The sequence below is a fragment of the Uloborus diversus genome, unplaced genomic scaffold, assembly GCF_026930045.1.
Source record: "Uloborus diversus isolate 005 unplaced genomic scaffold, Udiv.v.3.1 scaffold_601, whole genome shotgun sequence".
Lineage (NCBI taxonomy): Eukaryota > Metazoa > Arthropoda > Arachnida > Araneae > Uloboridae > Uloborus > Uloborus diversus.
The window spans coordinates 1-17648 of record NW_026558793.1 but is presented as its reverse complement, the minus strand read 5'-3'; the positions used below and the strand labels follow the sequence as shown (position 1 = coordinate 17648).

At 32.1% G+C, this 17648-nt stretch overlaps 2 protein-coding genes across 2 annotated transcripts in view; one reads left to right on the top strand and one right to left on the bottom strand.

Moving 5' to 3' along the window:
- The window catches only part of LOC129233664 (SUMO-conjugating enzyme UBC9-B), a 66657-nt gene extending 59460 nt beyond the window's left edge, over positions 1-7197 (bottom strand). The window contains exon 1 of the mRNA XM_054867640.1: positions 7076-7197. The gene's annotated coding sequence lies outside the window, so the exon portion shown is untranslated. The remainder of the gene's footprint in view (positions 1-7075) is intronic.
- Positions 7198-7452: 255 nt separating this feature from the next.
- On the top strand, positions 7453-17279 carry LOC129233665 (THO complex subunit 4-like; the record flags this gene model as incomplete). The annotated part of the gene is given in 4 exon segments (XM_054867641.1): positions 7453-7742; positions 11333-11473; positions 11817-11964; positions 17189-17279. Coding segments are annotated over 4 exon segments (578 nt in total), but the record flags the coding sequence as incomplete, so codon positions are not given.
- Positions 17280-17648: the final 369 nt, after the last annotated feature.

Here is a 17648-nt window from a genome sequence, read left to right as displayed (position 1 = left end):
AACTAAATTTTCAAAAACATGTATTGATCACTGTTTGCACTTAACCCATAGCTCGTAACTTAGAAATATCAATATTTTTCTTTCAAAATGCTGTTATGCTTATCTAAATCTGATGAGATCTATCAGACACAGGAGGGTACGGTACATCATATTATAAAATAACTTGATCTTATGTTGTCTTCCTAGCTTTATTTTTTCAGTCCTTAATTTGAATCAAAGTATTGCCTCTTCAACCGTCAAAGTACATCATATTCTGCTGAAGAGTTATTCTTCATTTTTTCCCCTTCAAGTCAATGTAATTTAAAAAATAATAAATGGAAAAAATTACATATATAATTGCATAGCAACAATAGAAAACGCGTGAGAGAGCTGAGCCCTCAAGAACTTTAAAAGGGAAAAATGGCTGAACTCGATAACGATGTTTAAGAATTCAAGATTATTTCAATATTATATTTCAATGGAATTCAGCTGTTTGACGCCTATCTCATTTACTTTAGTGAAGAAAAATTTTGACTTCTAATTGTGTTTTTTCCCCAAACTATTTATATGTAAAAACAGCCTTTTCATTAACATTTGAAGTTATAACTTAATTGATTAAAATAATTCAAACTAAATAGAACATTTTAAATAAGAAAGACAACAAACTAGAACAAAGAACCCAGTTGATAGCAGTGAACGCAAAGAAAGACAAACCAGAGCTGAGACAGCATATGCAATATACGTTCTTGATGCATATTTGAAGGCCATTTTGCAATTACCTAGGTCATTCAACTAACTATACATTAAGTATTTAATTTTCCAGAGTTTAATTTCAACCATTCATAGATTCAAATGGGAGATAATTACATATTATCGGCTCATTTTTGCCAGTTTGGTGAAAAATTGGGCTAAATACCTCAAATGGACAGCTAAAGATATTGTTTGATTAAGCTGAAATTTTGTATGATAAATAGGCTTGTTAAGAGGCGACTTTTCCACATACAGGCTTCTTAACGTACAGTGAAATCCCGTTGTAATGGAATTCAAATAATGTAATGGCAGTTATATAGGGACTGAAAATATAGTTCGTTGAAACGGAAATTTCGTTGTATTGGTATTCGTTGTAACGGAATTTCACTATTTCTCAATTTTGTTTTTTTCACTCCACCCTACTCTCCAACCTACGGCCGGCAGGAAGCGTACAAACTCTTTTATTTTTTTGAAACAGAGATCCTTGGAAATATAATTGAGATAATATTTTTAATTGCTAATAATTATTTAAAATCTTTTTACCGATAATTTAAATCATTATTTAAACCTTTTTAACCATGACATGATTCGTACTCAATTTCAGAAATAAAATGAAGGAGTAAAATGAGATTTTGAAGGAGTACTAATGGAGTGTCATTAAATGATGTTGTACTTTTTTCAATATATTTGACCATCTGCACCCTTTATCACCATTCACCAAGTGTCAGACATCACCCCAAACTTCTCCTCTTGTCACGTCATATTTTTAAAACATATTGTTACAATAACTGTGATGTCACTTTTTGTCATCCTCTCTCTTCCCCTTTCATCAGCCTGTCTCCTCCTCAAAGCATGACATCACTTGTGGATAGTGATGTAAAATACCTGGGTATTTATTTTTAGGGGTGGTATATACCCGGGTAAATACCCAAAATGGGTATTTACCCGGGTATTTATTTCAAAAATTTATATTCAACTAAAATACTTTTCTGTCTATTCCACTATGTATATATATAACCAATCATATACAAAACAATAAATTTTTGCCCCAACATTGTATTTTGATCACATGTTTAAAGAATTATTGTGTGAAACAACTTAGCAATCTAATATGATATTGACATTAAATGTGTTGGATATGCCTAATCAATGTCCCCATCTTTCTTTTTTGTTTTTCACTTTTCAAAGCAAAATTTAAAGTTTTACTAGTACAAATACAAAGTAAGTGACAAACTAACGCCTCCTAAATACTAAATGCCTATCGCGTTCTCCCTTTTAACATAGAGCAAAAAGATTCCAGTAAGCATATTTCTGGCTACTGCCAACTATCGAAGGTCGAAAGCATTAGAAATTAAAAGTGGAGAAAACAATTGGTTAACTTCTAAATTTAAATTTTAAAATTGATCAATTAACGATTTAAATTGTTTGGATCCATCGTCATAGCAACACCATCCATGTGTTGCCGTCAGGTAGTAGCGTTGTTTGTGTACTGGCGGAGGATCACTTTTAAACAAATGTGATAGGCATTTAGTATTTAAGAGACTTTGGACAAACTGATTATAAATCAGAGCCAAAACTAACTAGTAGCATGATATTATGAAAAATCAAAGATGAAAAGTTGTGCTAGCGCCATCTATGTGAGAAAATTAAACTTACATTCCTTTGCTTTACCCCATAAAAAATTAAATTATCCTGCCATCCTATTTAAGTTTTAGAATAGTTCATTCTAAATTCTGACAGTTTTTTTGATAAGATTTCATTACGCCTTTAATTAAATAAATTATAATACATAAATTTTTATATTTTTAAATTTTCATTAAATTTAAAACATTTAATGTTTTAAAAAGAAAATCATCACCTTTTGATACCACCTGAAGTTTTTTTTTTTTTTTTTTGGAAAAATTCGCAATTACTAAGGGATTTACTCTGCCTTCTGATAAATACCCAAAAAAATATTTACCTTCCCACCCGACATCACTAATTGCATGTATTAAAAATAGTTTGAATACATTTTCATCATGAAGTACCGGGGAGCAAATGCAAATGAGCAAGGCAACAGAAAACTTTTTTTTTTTTGCTTATTAATGTGAAAACTGCTTCTATATTTGCCACGTTATCATTTAAACAGCAATAAAATTAATAAATAAATAACATCATAGTCTTAATAACTTCTCAGTAAATTCTTCCAAGCATCCCTCATGCTTCTTTCTTTTTTTTTTCATTTTTGATACGACTAACCTAGATTGTGATTTTGAAATCCTGAAGTTCATCATTGAATTGCTTATACTTGTCCAATTATGACATTGAAAAGAAAGATTCTTTGGTTCACAATATGTTTCTTTCATAATTTCATCAAGTCTTCCAATAAAAAATATTATAAACTCTGTAATACATAATGTATGTATCAGTTTTACCAATTATTTCATATTTAGATTTTTAAAAAAATTTCAGACTCACATTTTGCATTTTTTTGTAAAATACCCAGTTTTTGGGTATTTACCCAGGCCTTGGATAAATACCCAAAAAATATTTACCTACCCACTGGGTATTTACCCGATCCACATCACTACTTGTGGATGACCCTTTTTACAATATCATAACTGCAATTAACTTTTTTTTTAATGCAATCACTTAATGTAGTACATTTACTTATGTAGTTTTAAATATTTAAATAATAATAAGACAACTTGACTTTTGCTGCTGAGAGTGTGGTGGAGGAAAAAACAATAACCATAAAACTTTAAAAAATAGCCAAGCACCATTTAAGCATGTGTTACTTCACTTATGAAATGTCTTAGTATTCTAATAAAATTCTCACCTTCAACTTTTATGAATTAACTACGATCAATTTGTAAATCGAAAGAAATAAATGTAAGAAATTACTACATTAAAATCGTCTTTGTGATGAAGTTAGTTGTCAATCGAAGTATATTAAGTTTCTGTAATAGAGGAAGATTATGCAGTCTTGAACGAAAAAAGAAGGAGTTTTGAAGGAGTTAAAATCAAAATGAGGGAGTTTGAAGAGCCCTTCAAAAAAATTTCATAAATGAAAGGAGTATTGGAGGAATTTTGAAGGAGCGTACGAACCCTGCATTAGCTACGAGTGCAGAACTTGTCTCTCTTTTGCTCGTTCCAAGAACAAATCTCTTTTCCCATGCCACATCCTCCCATTAGTAACCTGGCATTTCCTAGCCCCAGGGAAAACATGCACTCACTCCTGTCTTCACATGTTTCATTAGTGGTCAGCTCGGCCTGAGAGGGAGGCTGACACCAGACTTAAATGTTTGTTACCTAACTTTAATGCTAGATTCTGAATTTTGCGAAAAAACTTGATAACAGAAATCGAAAGTCTCCAACAAGTTGTATTTTAAACAGAACATCAAACCATTGTAGATTAATCTCTTCGTTTTTCATTTTCATAATTTCGTACCTTTATGCACATGTGACTTTTTATTCAGCTAAGAAATATGAGAAAGTGGATTCCCAACCCCTTAAAAATTTTATCTAGAAGAGAGGACGATTTTCGCTCAGGCTTTTTATTTCCTTTTACAAAAAAGGAAGTAATGTTTAATTAAATGAAATAAATTTGTAGTATGTTGCAATAGTTTCGTATCGATCATTCATTAGCCTTAAAAAAAAAACCACTTCATTTTATTTCGTGTCAAAAAATGCTTTTTATTTCAGTTTTCTGAACTATTCTAAATTTTACAAGATTCCCTATCGTTATATTATAAGAGCTTTATGAGAACTGGAAATATAATTTAATTTAGCTAACAGCAATAAGGAAATATAACTTAGAAAGCCCAGAAATTTTGGAAAACCACCCGAGAGCTTAATTAAAAAATATATATGTATATATTTGTGATGCATGGTGGGGGGGGCTTTCACTAAATAAACCATCTGAGCTAAAATTTTGTTGGACTGGCCCACCTCACCTCCAAAAATTTGCAATGTGGCCCACAAGCGAAAAAAGTTAGACCCCTGAATCCCTGATATAGATGCACCTTCTAAACAATGCCGCTAATATTAATGTATTTTTTAAATAATTTTCAAGTCTAGTATGAAGTCTGCTTTTTAAACAAGTTTGTAAGTTAAAAAAGACCAGAGGTACTATCAGTGGCGGATCTAGAAGATCCTGTTGTGAGGGGTGATTGAGTAATGCATTATAAGGGGGGTGGGGATGACAAATGAAAATAAAATTTTAATAAGTTTTAAGAACTAAAGAATGTATTTTTTTTTTTTTTTTTTTTTTGCAAAAATGTGTATCGTTCAAAGAGTTAGAATGAAACTTTAAAAGTGTTTTGAGTATCACAAGAATAAAAAATTGAAAAAAAAAAAAAGAATTTCTACTAATATTCTGGATCTTAACTGAACTCCTCAACTTTTGATTCGTTTGAAGACTCATAAAGTATTTTCAGTAGCCATTTAGGTCCTCAATTGTATTTTTTTCCTTTTAAAAGAAAGGTTGTAGTATCAAGACCCCCCCCCCCCCCCAACAGATCCAAACATCCCTCATGCTTTTTTTTTTCCCATTTTGGATATTGACTAACCTAGTTTGATTTTGAAATTCTGAAGTTCATCATTGAATTGCTTATACTTCTCCAATTATGACATTGAAAAGAAAGATTCTTTGTTTCACAACATGTTTCTTTCATAATCTCATCAAGTCGTTCAATAAAAAATATTATAAAATGTGTAATACATATGTATGTGTCAGCTTTACCAATTATTTTATATTTACATTTAAAAAAAATCCCTTTCACTTTTTGCATTTTTTTTGTAAAATACCCAGATTTTGGGTATTTACCCAGGCTTTAGATAAAAACCCAAAAAATATGTACCTACTCTTTGGGTATTTACCCGATCCACATCACTACTTGTGGATGACCCTTAATACTATATTATAACTGCGATTTAATAAACAATTGTTTTTTTAACACAATAACTTAATGTAGTACATCTACTTATGTAGTTTTAAATATTTGAATAATAATTAGACAACCTCACTTTTGCTGATGAGAGCGTGGTTGAGGAAAAAACAATAATCATAAAACTTGAAAAAATAGCCAACACCATTTAAGCATGTTTTACTTCACTTACGAAATGTTTTAGTCTTCTAATAAAATTTTCACCTTCAACTTTTATGACTTAACAATGATCAATTTGTAAATCACATCTTTATGAAAAAAAATAAATGCACAAAATTTTATGACGAAGTTAGTTGTCGATTGAAGTATTATAAGTTACTGTCATAGAGGAAGATTATGTAGTCGAACTAAAAAAGAAGGAGTTTTGAAGGACTTAAAACCAAAACGAAGGAGTTTGAAGGGCCCTTTAAAAAAATTTCCTGAATGAAGGAGTATTGGAAGAGTTTTGAAGAAGCGTACGAACTCTGTTATTGATGTAAAGGAAAGGGCTTGGAATTCGGAGGATCTCAACCGGAATCTTTTCGGATTTGAAGCTTTAGAAATGTAATTAAAGGTCCTCAAATGACATTTCTGAAAAAGTTTTTAACTCCAGCGATCTTTTTAAAATTGCAGCTCCAAATACTCAAAATTTTTGATGATCTTCGATAACAGAGAGGGGGTTGAGGATCTTTCCCCTGAAAAATGTTTTTACTTAAGGTTGTAAAAAAGTTGTAGCCTATTTTATGTGATGTGTTGGGGGGAGGGGATAGAGGGGAAAGAGAAAGGTGACTTTTTTCCGGAATTTTTTCGAATTTACAAACCTTTTGGGGAGGGGGGGCGTTCGCCCCTCCCGCGGTTCCGCCAATAGGTACTATGGAACGGCAAAGAAGATTACACCGCGAATTTCTTATTTACAACACAAAACAAGCACATTGTGTTTTCAGAGCGTCGCAACTAATGTGAACATATTAGGTAAACAATTACATGAGTTGTTCTCCTCATAAAACCCGAAACAAACCAAATATTTACCTCAGAAGAGAATAACCATAGCAAAATTGAAAAAAAGAAAAAAAAACTTTTGTTCGAGAAATATTTTTGTCATTACACAATTTAATATTAAAATATTTTTCTCGCCAGCGACACCTAGAAAATAAGTCGATGCTTTAGAAAGATATTTTGAAGTGAAAACAGAGGTGAACTTCATTCCAGTGGAGAATTTAATCCCGGAAATCGATTGTTTGCGTCAGAAAACAAAGACACATTTATGGTTTTTGTTTTAATAGCATTTTATCGTACCTACTATTAGCCCTGAACACAATAAGTAATAACATGAGTTCCTTGAACAATTTCAAGAACCAAATTTTTCCTTAGGACTGAATACCCAACGTAAAATTGAAAAAAAAAAAAAAAAAAAAAATTCATGCTAGAACTTTTCTTACCTTAATACAATTTAATATTTAAGTATTATTCCCGCCAACAATACACCTACACCATAAAAAGAAGGAATGCAATGGAAAATTAGCGATACAACAATGGTATTGCCACTTTTGTGAAAAATTTTAACCCTCAATTTCTGGCAGAAGAACCAAACAACAACCATATGCTATGAAGGGTACACTCGGAAACAGGCACCGGTGAAACCTATGCCTCTTTCCAAAAGTACTATAAAATATTTAAAACAATGTTTTTAAATTAACGTAAAATGAATTAAAATACTGATTTGGTAATACTAAGTTTTGAATGAAGTTATTCAATTCTTTCCTTAATCATTTCTAAAAGCCCATTTAGTTCTAGTTATTGTTGTTGCGGTGGCAATCCTAAAAATTTTAGCGCATGCATGAAATTTTTGAGTTGTAGTAACTGGAATTGAAATTTCTTTTGTCATTACTCTAGCTTATTAATTGCATAATGGCTGATAGAATGGAAGTGGATCTGTCCCTTGATGAAATTATCAAAAAAAATAGAGGAAAGTTTAGTAGTAATTATAGAAACAGAGGCGGTCGAGTTATGCGTAGCCGTGGTACTCGTGGTAATAGAGCAAACAATCCTGGAAGAGGTGCTCGTACGAAACAGTATTTCAACAGAGGAAACTTTACGTCACTGAGAGTATGTTTATCTTGTAATAGCTTTTATTAAATCTTATTTTAATATTCTCCTTTTCGTCCGTGAAACTTGAGCCTTACGAAATTATTGCGCTTCGTTTAATCGTGTTTAAATGACAAGCTAAACCACATTCTGACACTATTTCGATATGGCAGATATTAACGACGTCTCCAAAGTTTTGCTCACTGCATATTCGGTCTTCAGTATAAAAAATTATTTCAGTGAAGGAACAATGTAGTCTCTTATTGATCAATTGTTTTCACTTTTTCCACTCATTACTCATATACCAATGTTTCTCTGTATATACCATGAGTGAATCCAGAACTTTTTCAAGAGCTAGGCGGTTGGTTTTTATTGCACCTATTAATAACTACCTTGTTTTGGACATGCTGAACACGAATGTTTCAAACTTCAATTTCAGATTTCCTCCTTTCTTTAATATAATCAGAGGCTGTTTAGGATTTCAATTTCAAAAAATTGCGGAGGGGTTGGGGGATGCATCAAATCCCCTGGGTTAAAAATTTTAGTTTCTGGAACTTCAATTTTGAAAAGCTACAGATAACAAATTCCTAACTCCATCACCTTCCTCTTACGTAATATAAGCTGGCTTACAATTGTGTGTTTAGGATTTAAATTTCACAAAAATGCAGGGGAGAGCTCTGGCATGCCTTTTGGGGAAAAGAAGCAATTGACCATCTTGGCTTTGAGAAATCAATATTTCCAGAAATATGGGCATGGTTTCTGCTCTTAAATCCACATTAGGGCTGTTTCCATGGCACTTTCGACCCAAGGAAAACCTGCTTTTCACCGCATACCGGTTGTTTGCAGGGTATATGGAATTTTTCTCCTGCTTTCTTCTAACAAATTCGTCAACTAGCCGCTAAGGATGCTGGGTAAAAACCGTTTTCTCTCGTACAATGGGAAACCTCTTTACGTGGAAACTGGGAATCTTTCAATCGGTTTTTTTTGCAGATGCAGAGCAAGCATTTAGAGTCGAAAAGAGTGTTGTGAAAGAGGCTATTCGGTACCCTTTCATCCAAGGAAAATTTAAAATGATGTGCCTGAGAGAACCCCCTAACATACTAAAAAAGTCTTGAATTTGAAACAAACTTAAGAAATCCTGAATCTGAAACATACTTAAGAAAATTATTCATTTTCAAAAAAATTATCGCAGGAAAGTCCTTCACACAACATTATCTAAGGCTTGGGCTCAGCCAGAGGGCAACAGTAAGGAGCAACTGTCCCTACAACAGAACTTCCTCCCACACTCATGCCAAATATCACCAAAGGTAATTTAAAGTTGCAATTTCGTAAAATTATACTGGGGGAGAGCCGCATAACCGCTTTTTTTCGCCCTCATCGAACCAAAAGTTGCATAAAATATTTATTTTATGGGAGAGGGGGATTAGAATTTCAAGTAGCTTCAGAGGTCCATACTGAAAGGGGGAGATTGTAAATAAAAACAGGGCTCGTACTTCCTTAAAAAAACCTTAAGAAACCCTTAATTTCATCAAGCAAAATTTAAGTCCCTAACAAACTCTTAAAAAATCCTTAATTTTTTAAAAACAGTATCAAGTTTGGTCCCTTTTTTCTTATTTTTTCTTTTTTTACCCCTTCAAATCTTTATCCTCCTCTTGTATCTGCCATATGTTTTGGAGACATGCCAATGATGTAAAACGAAAACATGCTTTGCGGAAAGTTGCTTGCCTTGTTTGAGATTTCAATCTTTTCGCATCCTGCAAATATTTCAATCTTTTTAAATGTTGGAAGGTTTTTTTTTACCATATTTTACCAACTGTTCATTTTTTTCATTATTTCAATAATATTTTTATTTCTTAAATTTATTTTAGAAAAAATGCAAAAGACTATCGAAAAAATTTAGTCCAACTCCCAGTCTCCATTGTATTTAAACTTGTTTGGTTACTGTTTTTATGTATTTAAGGATGCTTTTAAAATTTTTATGGTGAATATCTAATGGTTCAGCTTTACAGCCTGTAAAATTTTTTGGCATTTATGATTAAATGAAGCAACTTCAGTATTTTTTTTTTAATCCTGAAATAGTATTATGAATTTTTTTAAACCAAATTATTAGTTCCAATACAAGGAGAAAGGATAATGAATTATATATATATATATATATATAGTGAAACCTGTGTAAGTTGACCACTCGCGGTGCAGTACTTTGGTGGTCAACTTATAAAGGGCGGTAATGATTTTTTTAAAATTTTTTTGTCATTTCTTGCACCATGTATTCATTTTTGAGTATAATTCACCCTTATAATTTCTGTTCAACTAACTTTCATTGTTTAGCATTATTGAAATTGAAACAATAATTAAAAATACTATTTAAATAATTTTGTTATTTTTTCCTTGTTTTTAACTATATTAGACATTGTAGTTTTAGAAGTTCCATATGTGCCGGCTAATTTTCTATGACTTTCTCCATTTTCAATTAATGTTAATGTAATATTTCATACTTTTTATTGATCTCAAGTTCAACTAACTTTCTTTTTCAAGCCTTTTTTGTACCTTATAGCACAAAGAGCAATAAGCCCAACTCTCCCAGTTCATAAAGGCAAAATTAAAATGTCCTATCTCTTAATCCCTTGCACCAGAAACATGTAACTTTTCTCATTAGCAGGTCCAGATCTGCGTACCCGCAGTGCCAGGGGCCCGCGTCCTTAAAGGGGCTAACGGCCCTAGAAATTGAAGAAGAAATAGAAAAAAAACTGGCATTAAGACTTATTCACTTTACAAATAGACATTGCTGGCCACTAGGGAGGGGCCCTACATATTTTGTTGCAGGGGGACCCAAAATGTATAGATCCGGGCCTGCTCTTTTTAGCACAATTCCTGTGTTACCACAACATATTGCAACTGCGTCAGCTATAAATTCGTTCCTCTTTAAAAAATATTCGCGTTTTAGCCGTTTCGCGTAAGTCGAATCGCGTTGCAGCGGGATTTAACTGTAAACACATTTTGTTAACATTTAAATTTTTTGTTCCATTTTAAATCTCTTTTTCCCTCTAGTTTTGAAGCTTTTTGTTCACCATGTTCTTTTTGTGTTTGGAAATGTTCAATCCAAATACGGTCCAGATTCAATGAAAAACTTAAGATGAATTTGCTCACAAATGATTTTCATAAATCATATGTTTAACTTTGGGGTAATTTTTATTCTAAAATATTTATCTTACTGTTCGAAAATTGAAATTTGCTTTTTAACTCAATGGTGCTCAACCTTTTTCTACATATGGCGGAAGCCATACCTGATTAATTTCGAGAACCAGAACAAATACAAAGTTTAATTATTTTTCTTAAAAATTTTTTTAGATTGCATGGGAAAACAAGAAAAAAGCAGAGACAATTACTTACCAAAAATTGTTGACATCATTACTACATGCTAATTTTATTAATACAAACTTTTGCAAGGTTTTAGAATATATTTTTCGTTTCATAACATTGATCATAACGACAAGCCATATCAATCAGCTTTAAGGGCCACATATAGCCCGCGGGGCTTAGGTTGGGCACCACTGTTTTAATTTAAAATCTTTAAACTCACTAAGTTCAAATTTTTGCTTTGTTTATTTCAGGGCGTTTTTAAACCACGAGCCAGACCTGCATTTTTGTCTACTAATACAATTAGACGTGGATCGATTAATAATGTTGAAAGAGGACCTGCAAAACTCTTAATTTCAAATCTTGATTATGGTGTTTCTGATTCAGACATTAAAGTACGTATATGACTTGATTTAAAATATTATTTTATTAGTCTTAACTGCAAATGTTCTGATTATAATGTAAAACTTGTAATACAGTTGGCTCTCTGTTTAACGACGACTTTTCACGGTCATAGATTACACTGTAGTGTTAAAAGCATTCTATTTAAGGACGATTTCTACTTAAGGACGATTTTTTGTGGTCCCTTGAAAGTCGTTAACCAGAGAGCCAACTGTAGTTGGATCATGTGGCTTAAATAATGATCTTATTTTCCAGCATAGTGACATAATTTTTGCTAGAATACATAAATTTTGCTTATTTCTTTCTTATTTTCTTACTAGTTCATTAAATTTTTAGGAGTTATTTGGAGATTTTGGTAATCTACGCAAAGCAGTCGTACATTATGATCAGTCTGGTCGTTCTCTTGGTACTGCTGATGTAGTTTTTGAAAAACGTAATGAGGCAGTTCGTGCAATGGCACAATATAATGGAGTACCTCTTGATGGTGAGATTTTGTCAGAAACAAAGGTTGTATGTTTGAAATTTTTATATAAAAACAAATTTTCTCAGAAAATGGAGGAAAGTATTTAAACATAAAAATAAGTATTTGAAGAATGCTGAGAATGTTAATGATCTACAAAATTAAGGTAAGGCAACAGGTCTTGTGAAGAAAATGCTGCTAATAACACTAGTTATTAGTTGTTTTCTAAAATACAGTCGACTCTCGCTAACTCGAAATTGAAGGAAAGACATAAAAAATTCAAGTTATTGAAAAAGTAATTAAGTATATTTAATTTAAGTATACTATATACCTCATTAAAAAAAGCGAACACAAAATAAGAGCATACCATACTTTATTTAAAATATCTGTCAAGAAGAGTTTGACAGATACTATTTTTTCTCTCCACGTCAATTATATTTTCTAGATGGGAAATGGCATTGAATGTCTTAGAGTCCATATCAGGTCTCGGTTCAATAAAGGCCCACATCACATGCATGGCACTTTTTGCTTTATCAAAGATGACTTTTTTTGGATGGATAAGTTCCTCAGTCCATCTTCCTCTTCTGAGAGTGGTCGAAGCTCATCAACTGTCTTTGTCCGATAAATTTTCACACACTTGAACATCATCATCTATGTTGACAAAGTCTCAAAATGTTGTTACAGGATCTAGCTGCAGAGCTTTCGACACTAAACTCCATTCCTCATCAACTGTTTCCTCGATTTCCTTTTCTTTTTCTTCCTCTTCTAGGTGGATTTCCTCAGCAGATGCTTTATGGAAACCTGCCTTTCTAAAGCAGTTTGCTATTGTTCTTTGTTCAACTCAATTCCAGACTTTATCAGCCATTCTCATTGCCTGCAACACATTTACAGAACGGTTGCTTCCTTCATCAATCTCAGCAATGCATTTTTTTTTAAAGACTTGATGACGATATTTTAATTTGAAATTTTGGATGATTCCCTTATCTGACGGCTGTAGTTTTAAAGTGGTATTAGGCGGAAGTAACTCCAGTTTTACAGATTTTAATTTCGTCGTAATTGAGCTTGGATGGACTGTACAGTTGTCAACAAATAGGGCAATCTTGCGGTTTTGACTAGACACTTTACGGTCTAAATTTTTCAGCCATTTTTCAAACAATTCGGCGGTCATCCATTATTTTGTGTTAGCTTCATAATAGACAGGAAATGATTTAACTCCAGCAAAACATCTTTGCTTTTTTGATTTTCCTATCATTTCTAGCTTCATTTTTCCTGATCCATCCATGTTGGTGCACAGTAACAAAGTTACTCGTTCCTTGTTTCTCTTTCCGCCATGGCAAGCTTCCCCTTTCACAGCCATTGTTTTGTCAGGAAGACATTTAAAAAATAGACCTGTTTCATCGACATTGAATACATCTTTGTCATACTCTTTTAAAATTGAAGACGGTGATCCCTTCCATTCTTCCTAGACTTACACTGCCATTTTCTCCACAAATTTTGTAAAAAGTGATGTTTCTTTTCTTGAAATTTTCAAATCAACCACTGCTTGCTTTGAAATCTGTAAAACCGAGTTGCTTCCCAAAATCCTCCGCTTTTTCTCTCAATATATTTCCACCAAGTGGAATGTTCTGGGTCCAGCGCTGGGTAATCCATTTTATCAAGCACTTTTCCACTTCCGCATATTCTGCAATCTTCATTTTTTTCAGATCCCCTTGATTATTATCTAAGTTTTTAAAGAATAGTCTCTTTATTTTCGAGAATGGTTGAGAGTGTGCTGTTCGGAATGCCAAATTCCTTTGCAATATCTATCTTTTTCTTTCTCCCTTTTTCGACCCCATCAATCACCTTTTTTTTTCTCTGCAATAAAAAGTAGTGCATTTTCGTTTTGTAGCCATAATTCGATGAAAAATAAACCTGAGCTTCTTTGCAGCACTAATACGTGAAGTATGAAGACGTTGACTAGAACAAGAAATGTTTTGTGTTTGTGTTCGCGGAACTGGTTATTCAGGTTAAGAGAACGCTTATTCTAGAAACTCGACCATTGTCTACAGAAAACAGCAGCTAAAACATGTCTCCCCTTCCACACACCTGTGATGAACACCAACTGTGAAAATCACTAACAAAAGAGAGAGCCAGAGGACACGTTTTTCTACTCTAGAATGCGTAAACGAGGGAGAAAAAGCATAGCCATTTGAAAATTCGAGTTTTGAGGGATTGAATTTTTTTTAATTGAATGGAAAAAAATTTGAGTTATCGAAAAGAAGGCAAAATTAATTTGAGTTAATGAGATAAAATTTCATTAAAAATGCAATAAAGGTTCAGGGAAATACTTTTTTCGAGTTATCGAAGTTTGAGTTATCGCGAGTTGACTGTAGTATCTTTCATTGCAGCATGTATGATTTATGTTTGATTTATCATTTAAAATCTTTCGGTACAGTAACTCCTCATTATATCACATTTGTATCCAATAACGCGATGTAACAGATATCAGAAAAATTAGCATTTCAATTCACATACAAATTAATGCCATGTGCTTTTACAATGTATTGATTTTAAAGTATTTTATTTTTCTAATGGGGGAATACAAATTGAACTTCAGCTAAAATTGTTACAAATCTAGTGTATTAAAAATATGCCATTTGAGTTCATTGATTTAAAATAAAAACTTTTTTCTGAGAAATATAAAGAAAATTTCTGTTATACTACAGGAACCACCTATAACAACAAAAATGAATAATAATTTACTTAATACATTAACTGAAACCTTGCAGAAACTGCTGATTGAACTTAGAAATTAGTTAAAATTTATTTTCAACTGATTTCTGTTCACATTTCATTTTCAACTTCTACTACCTTTTTTTTTCTTTTCTTTTCTGGTTGTTTTTGCTATGTAGGCGTGGCTCAGCGGTGGATTGAATGTCCATTCAATGAGCAAGCCTCTAGCCTCTCATCTACACCGTAATTGGAAAAATTTTTTTTGCTACAGCTGAAGTTGCATCTCAATTCTTTTAGTTTTTCAAATCTTGGTTTAATTTGCCTCTTAATAATGAAATTATTAAAACTTCTTTATTTAAATGACATGGACCTAACCCGCAATTTGAAGTCACCCAATAGGAAAGCCTTTGGGCGTACTTCCTATCTGGCTATATTTAACACTTAAGCCTAATCCTATTGAGACTGATCAAAAGAGCCATTATGCTCTACCATCGACGCCCGCTGCGGCGGCCGCACATCCGAATGAAGTCAAATGCAAAGCCATTTTTTTAATATAATTTTTCAGGGAACAAACGAAAACTCATATTTATATGCAAATGAGCTGCTTAACGAGGCACTATATAACAAAGGGGTTCTGTATTAGAACTATTTTCATAAGATAAAAACCAGTACCCATCTTTCTAATATGCCAGGAAAAAAATATTTTGTATAGGTTTATTTGATTTGCGAAGATTGGCAATTATTTTCTAGTAATTTTTTTTTCATGTAATTATTGTTTTCGCTTTGCACTCTATTCAGGGTGGTGACAGATCAGGGAAAAGTCAGGGAACTTTATCACTCAGGGAAATATCAGGAAATTTTGAAAAAATAAAAAATCAGGGAAAATTGATAAAATGAGTTTTTTTCCCCTTGAAAAATGAATTACTTTGATTCTCTACGAATTTTCCGCCAATTATTTGTTTTAAAAAAGTAAAATTGATGAGGTGTGATTATTTGTGCATCTTTTTTCCTCAAGGTCAAAGTATTCAATCTAAGGATGAGCTTCCTAAGATTGCGACTGTGTCTGTAAAGTTGTTTATTTTACCTAGCTTGAATTTTCCTTTCACGCATTCCATGCTACATAAAATAAACAACCCTATAGGCAAAGAGGAAGCCGTCATTAATGACTTGGCTCCCTTGCCTTTACTCATTGTCTTGAAGTAATTAGCATACTGTTATCACGATTTCAAGAAAAAATCTTTGTTTTTTAAATTAATGCTGAAAAAATCATAAAAGTTATCACTTGGCATTTTTAATTTAATTGTTAAAATTGAATTTGACTGAAAATCAAATTTGCTTTTTTACCTTGGTATTATTCACTGTCACTTTAGATTACACGAAGGGGTTTTTTTTAATTCAGACTTTAAAACTCTTTTATTTTAAAACCATGTACACATAAATTTTGAGATTAATAATTGTTTTTGCATTTCAATGTTGTTTTTTACTAAAGTAATCTAAGATTTTTTTTCGACAACTAATGAAATCATTTGAAATTGAGTTGTGGACATATGTAAATATTTTTATTATTTTTTAATTGTAAAAATGCTGTATTCATTCAAAAAACCGAAGTCCTTGATTAGAAAATAGCTCAATATGACCAGTTGTTGAAAGATTTCAATTTGTTTTACATAAATATGTCTATTCTGCTGTGTGCAGGTCTTGGGCAATAACTGCACATTTTTATTTACTTATTTTTATTTTATTTTTATTTGTTTTGCATTTTTCTCATCTATTGTATTTTATCTTTATTGTACATACTCGCTTATTTGGTTTCCGCTGAAAAAAAGGCGCAAAAAAAAGTCTAATTCCAACATTTTCCTTTTGTTACTACTGAATCCACCACACATTTCTTCAAATATCTCAAAAACTAATTTCTGCCGATATTGCCGTTTACCTGCACACAGCAGTATTTTTTACGTAAGTAATACTACATTACTTCTATACTTTAACTATCACTTGTTATTCTTGCAGCAACAATTATACTGCTTGAAAATTCAGTTCAAGATTATTCCCGTTTAAATTTTTTAGTTTTATCATGATTAGATATGTCTTTAAGAGTGGTTTTAATAATTTCTTAGAATTCTTATGTTAACTGGTTCCTGGATGTAAAGTATTTGTTTTAGATTTCCTATAATATTTCTTTGTGGATAATTTAATATACAATTTTTACCAAAAAAGGAGCTTCTTTTCAAAATATATTTTTAATTAACAGCTTAAACCGTTTAAAACATTGCATTTTATTTAATATGTAATGCTTTTCAAGTAGGGCAAAGAAAGGAAACCATTATCATTGGTAACATAAATCAGGGAAATTTGATGAACTTAATCAGGGAAAAGTCGGGGAACTTTTTTTTCCAGTTCCTGTCGCCACCCTGTCTATTTGAACATTTAATGAATTTTTCCTTCCTTTATGCCGTTAATTTTTATTCATTTGATTAAACCATTGGGGAACAGGACTAAATGGAAGAAGTTTCTCATTTCTGTTTAAATTCGATAGGTAGAGCTATGAAGATACAAATTACCAGCTCATTTACACCAAGATTCAATTCATTTTCATCAAATATTGGAAGAAGAGGGAGTGCTGGAAGGTAAGTTGCTTTTCTTTATATTAGTCCTATAAGTGAAAAATGTAATTTGATAAATAAATAACTCATTTCCTTAATTTATGGATTTAATTGATTACAGGTTACCTTTTTGTAGCATTCCCCAATCCATTGTACATCTGACACTTAAGGCTCTTCAGATGCATGGAGCCATCTGTTTCCTACATCCCTCCTCTTTTCCCCTTAGTTTTAGAAAAATAATCATAAAAGATAATGCAACATTAAAATGCAAATTTGCAAAAATGCCCACACCTGTTTCAGAGTTACAAGGAACCCTTTTTTCGATGCAATACAAGGGAGTTAATGAATGAAAAGGTATCCCAAAAAATACAGATGTTCTTGAATGTCTCTTTC